Source organism: Littorina saxatilis, linkage group LG14, assembly GCF_037325665.1.
Source record: "Littorina saxatilis isolate snail1 linkage group LG14, US_GU_Lsax_2.0, whole genome shotgun sequence".
Lineage (NCBI taxonomy): Eukaryota > Metazoa > Mollusca > Gastropoda > Littorinimorpha > Littorinidae > Littorina > Littorina saxatilis.
Window position 1 is genome coordinate 36,529,438 of NC_090258.1, and position 6,091 is coordinate 36,535,528.

The 6,091-nt window shown below is 43.7% G+C and overlaps 1 protein-coding gene across 1 annotated transcript in view; it reads left to right on the plus strand.

Moving 5' to 3' along the window:
* Positions 1-6,091, plus strand: part of LOC138947676 (macrophage mannose receptor 1-like) — a 66,160-nt gene that overhangs the window by 48,496 nt on the left and 11,573 nt on the right. Inside the window, exons 32-34 of the mRNA XM_070319202.1 lie at positions 301-438; positions 1,569-1,697; positions 4,546-4,715. Of these exons, the coding sequence (XP_070175303.1) occupies positions 301-438; positions 1,569-1,697; positions 4,546-4,715 (437 nt within the window). The remainder of the gene's footprint in view (positions 1-300; positions 439-1,568; positions 1,698-4,545; positions 4,716-6,091) is intronic.

Here is a 6,091-nt window from a genome sequence, read left to right on the forward strand (position 1 = left end):
ATTGTGTTTGGATTCAAAGACACTTGCCTGGTAGCCAAAGACACTTGCCTGGTAGCCAAAGACCTGGAATAACATCCAAAATCAGACAGATTGCTTACATTACCGAATTCAGAAGGAAAAAAATTAAAAACAAGAATTGTAGGTTATTAGAACGTTTAACTATTGACAAAACAAAACGTTACATTTACAGTACTTCGACCCAGTTGATTTCTGCCTATCACACGTCTGTCTGTCTTTGTATCTCTCTCTGCCTGCCTGTCTCTCGGTTTGTGTTTGATGCGTGTGTTTGTGTGTTTGCAGGCGAATGGAACGACGAAAACTGCCAAGACATGAACAGCTACATCTGTAAGAAACCTGTGGGCGGCATCACCCCAACTCCACCGACCCTTCCCCCTGTGTTGGGTGGCTGCCCTGTGGGCTTCACAAGCATCCCCATCTGTAAGTTCTGCTTTTTCTCACATACACACACACACACACACACACACACACACGCACACACACACACACGCACACACACACACACACACACGCGCGCGCGCACACACACTCACACAGACACACACACACATGACACACACACACACACACGCACACACACACACACATGCACTTGCACGCGCGCACACACACACACACACACACATACAAATACACACACACACACACACACACATACATACATACATACATACCCACACACACAGACACACACACATACACACACACTAACACACACACTCACGCTCACACACACACACACACACACACACACACACACACACACACACACATGTCAGAATGTACAAATAATTTGATAACATGCACAAATAACTTGATTAAATGCACAAATAACTGAGGTGGAAATTTTTAAAAAACTTGATATATGCCCTAACAAACTTGAAAAAAATGCATTATTATAAACAAACGTGACAAAAGGCATAAACAGACGTTCCCGCAGTGGGGCACTGCGGTTATGAAATTAAAGGCCCCTCCTGTTTTTGGAACCGCAGGAGCTTTCTAGTTTGCTGTTAGGTAGATTTTTGGTTCCTCTTTCCTGTCATGCTCTCTTTTTCTTCATGAATTCTTTTCTTTTTTTCTGCCTACTTGCTCATTCACCTGTATTGTTTCCAAAAATCTCTTCTCTTGCCGCTTGTCTCGCGATTCATGTATAGTTTAATCTGTTAGTGTTCTGATGTAAGTCCAGCAGTAGATAGGTTAAGCCTATTTTAACATACTGGAAACTGGTAATCTTCCAGTAGGTATTAATTTAGTTTTACTAAAGCCTGCTGGGACACAAGTAATGGGTTAGTGCATTTGTAAACAGGAATCGCTTGACAAGTGGCCCCCTTCATCCCCCCCTTCCTCGTCCTGATATGGCTCTGCGTAGTCGGCTGGACGTTAAGCAACAAACAAACAAACAAACAAACAAATAAACAGACGTGACAAAATGCACACATAACTTGACGAAATGCACGCCTAGCTTGATAAAATGCACTAATCACTTGATAGAATTGCATAAATCACTCGATAGAATGCACACATAATTTGTTGAAATGCACTTTTGACAGTGGAGAGGTGCTACAAGGTGGCGGGCCTGACAGACAACACACTGAAGAACTACACTGACGCCATCACTGCTTGCACTCAGATGGTACCCTCCGCCACCCTCGTCTCTGTACACAACTACATTGAACAGCGTACGTATGTTTCTCTCTCTCTGTCTCTGTCCCTATCAGTCGGTCTCTCTGTCTCTGTCTCTATGATCTCTGTCTGCCGGTCTCTCTCTGTCTATCTCTATCTGCCTGTCTCTCTGTCTTTCTATGCCACCCTCGTCTCTGTACACAACTACATTGAACATCGTACGTATGTTTCTCTCTCTCTGTCTCTATCTCTATCTGTCGGTATCTCTGTCTTATCTGCCACCCTCGTCTCTGTACACAACCACATTGAACAGCGTACGTATGTTTCTCTCTCTCTGTCTCTATCTCTATCTGTCGGTATCTCTGTCTTATCTGCCACCCTCGTCTCTGTACACAACTACATTGAACAGCGTACGTATGTTTCTCTGTCTCTGTCTCTATCTCTATCTGTCGATATCTCTGTCTTATCTGCCACCCTCGTCTCTGTACACAACCACATTGAACAGCGCACGCATGTTTCTCTCTCTCTGTCTCTATCTCTATCTGTCGGTATCTCTGTCTTATCTGCCACCCTCGTCTCTGTACACAACAACATTGAACAGCGTACGTATGTTTCTCTCTCTCTGTCTCTATCTCTATCTGTCCGTCAGTATCTCTGTCTTATCTGCCACTCTCGTCTCTGTACACAACTACATTGAACAGCGTACGTATGTTTCTCTCTCTCTCTCTCTCTCTATCTCTATCTGTCAGTATCTCTGTCTTATCTGCCACCCTCGTCTCTGTACACAACTACATTGAACAGCGTACGCATGTTTCTCTCTCTCTGTCTCTATCTCTATCTGTCGGTATCTCTGTCTTATCTGCCACCCTCGTCTCTGTACACAACTACATTGAACAGCGTACGCATGTTTCTCTCTCTCTGTCTCTATCTCTATCTGTCGGTATCTCTGTCTTATCTGCCACCCTCGTCTCTGTACACAACTACATTGAACAGCGTACGCATGTTTCTCTCTCTCTGTCTCTATCTCTATCTGTCGGTATCTCTGTCTTATCTGCCACCCTCGTCTCTGTACACAACTACATTGAACAGCGTACGCATGTTTCTCTCTCTCTGTCTCTATCTCTATCTGTCGGTATCTCTGTCTTATCTGCCACCCTCGTCTCTGTACACAACTACATTGAACAGCGTACGCATGTTTCTCTCTCTCTGTCTCTATCTCTATCTGTCGGTATCTCTGTCTTATCTGCCACCCTCGTCTCTGTACACAACTAGCTTACATTGAATAGCTTATCTATTTTTCTTTCTCTGTCTCTGTCTCTATCTGTCGGTCTCTCTGTCTGTTTCTCTGCCTCTCTGCCTAACGGCCTTTCTCTCTCTCTCTCTCCTTCTCTCTCTCTCTTTCTCTCTCTCCTCCCCTCTCTCTCTCTCTCTCTCTCTCTCTCTCTCTCTCTCTCTCTCTCTCTCTCTCTCTCTCTCTCTCTTTCTCTCTTTTTCTCTCTCTCTCTAGCTCCATCTCTCTTTCTCTCCTTCTATTTTGTGACAAGAACCACATATAACCACATGGCACGAGGTATGATCCAAACAAAATGATCAAATGTGATTTTCGCAGAGACCGTTTGGCGTATCTTGCCCAAATGACAGCAGTCATTAAAACTACCCTCCTCCGACATTTATGCAGTCACAAGTGTCTAAGCCAATCAGAGGAGGCCTTAAGGTGGCCTTATTTGGTGTTGCTTTTCAGCTCTGATTTGACGGCTTTTTTGTAGGTCCTGGGTGCAGTGAAACTTGTTGGCAAAAAGTCTGATGTTCAAAGAGGGTATGTTTAGCAATTTCAAGGGATGTAATCAGGTCTGAAGAATGGGATCATTTGGACTTTTAGGAATGGAGTTACGGCCCCTCTTTTGTGGAGACTGACATTTTTATGAAGGAGCCTGAAGGGCAGTCTGGGTTTCGCACTTTGGTCGCTGACTGCCAAACTCGTGAATAAGTTTGGGTAAAACGGTTTCTGCATAGTATGTGCCAATGACAGTGCTGTCAGTAGACAGAATATCGAAAAATACAGCGAATAGCCCTGTTTCTGCTTTGAAAACCTCGCTTACAAATTTGATGCATCTCGTCATTTTGGTCTAGACACGCTTTGTTTCTGTGTTTTCTGGCACTAAAGTAGAAGGAAACCAAAGTCTCATAATTAGTCATTACAGTAATAACAAATTTGGGTCTACTGGGTTCACAACAGTTGAGCAGGTCGCGTGCGAGAGGACCCTGATGCTCCTTCCGTTCCCCTGTCAGCTAATGAGGCACCCATTTTGCGGCCAGCTTTTGAAGCGGAAGATCATTGAGTAGAACTCTCTGTATTGTTCCATATGAAAGTTGAAGTTTTTCTCTTTATATCCGCATGTACACGTTTTAATCTTAGATCTTAAATTTTGACACAGCAGCTACATTATTCTCGTTTAAAGCGCTCTTCGGAAGTCTTTTTGGCTTGTCAGAGTTATTCCCCTTTTCCCCAGTTTCAATTTCCCTTTTCTTTTGTCAGATTGTCGAATATGGAACAGCTTTGATTCATGTAACATTCTTCAGCTTTGTGGACATTTTGGTTGTACCATTACCCAGCTACACTCTTCAAAGAAGTGAAGATTTTCATGGTGCTTGACAAAAGACCCCGTTTTAAAGCACAACCCAAAAGTGACGTATTTTAAAACCTCGTCATTTATGACGTAGTAACCAAATGACGTTATCTCTTGGAGGTATACCAGTTAAATGTTTGGTCTTTCAAATGATATATTACTTTTTATGATCAGTGGCCTGAGACTTGTATAACCGGGGTTTGATCATTTTGTTTGGATCATACCTCGTATAAGCTCCAATCAGTAATTATATGCCAGAGGAAATGTTGTCTCACAGGTTACCTGACGTCCCTGATTGCCACGCTTCCCCACTTTGTGTGGATCGGTTTCAACGACCGCAAGAGACGCAACTACTTCGAGTGGCACGACAACAGTGAGGTGGACTTCACGCACTGGGGGCCCGGCCAGCCTGACGAGAACTTGCACAGTGATAAGGCCAGCGACAGGGTACGTGCGTCACGGACACACACACACACACACACACACACACACACACACACACACACACACACACACACTCACACACAGACACACACACACAGATAGACACACACACACACTCACACACACACACACACACACACACATAGACACACACACACTCTCTCACACACACACACACACACACGCACGCACACACACACACACACACACACACACACACACACACACACACACACACACACACGTTGATGTTGATTATTGGTATGTGTCCAAGTCGAAAATTTGTTAACCCAATGTAAAAGCCTTGGCAGATCTGATAAAGTCAACATGACTATAGTTTGGAAGGACTGTGCCTTTAATCCTGTACAGACGGCTCAATTGTTCAGAATACCTGGTGGTGATGACAGCCAACCGACCTGCATTAACAAAATAATCCACAACAAAGCCGTGTTTGGAGGCCTTGAAAGGGGGAAACATGGTGTTCATTTTAAGTATTCTTTATGAAGAAAATATTTACAAAAACCAATTTTGGACTTAAACAAATGCGATTTAAATTAGGTAAACTTTTAGGTATGCTTATGAAAACATGGTACACAAGAAATTGCAGTATTATAGTTAAAATATGTTTGGTAAAATCACTGTTATTGTCACAAGTAATCTTTGTGATGCAAGCTCTGGTAGTTCCTAAACACGTCATGGTGAATTTGAACACTTTAAAAAAGTGAAGAGGAAAATTATGCGTAAAGATATTTGTTTGTTTGTTTGTTTGCTTAACGCCCAGCCGACCACGAAGGGCCATATCAGGGCGGTGCTGCTTTGACATATAACGTGCGCCACACACAAGACAGAAGTCGCAGCACAGGCTTCATGTCTCACCCAGTCACATTATTCTGACACCGGACCAACCAGTCCTAGCACTAACCCCATAATGCCAGACGCCAGGCGGAGCAGCCACTAGATTGCCAATTTTAAAGTCTTAGGTATGACCCGGCCGGGGTTCGAACCCACGACCTCCCGATCACGGGGCGGACGCCTTACCACTAGGCCAACCGTGCCGGTCGTAAAGATATTAAACAAGGTGGTTTAAATATGATTGATGTGATTGATTTACAGAATTCGTTTTTATTGTCGTGGGCATTACGTTTGCAAAATGATGTATGTCACAGTGGAAATGAGAATCCAGTGAGATTCCGAATCGCACTAGTGGAGATAGGAATTCCAGTTGGCACGAGGGCAAACTAGAATTCTCATCTCCACTGGATATTTGTTAGTGAAGATTGGAATTCCAGTTTGCCCTGGTGCAAACGGGAATCCGGTTTCAGTGGAGATGGGAACAACAATTATAAACCTTTGAACACATTATTTCCCCCAATTCCTAT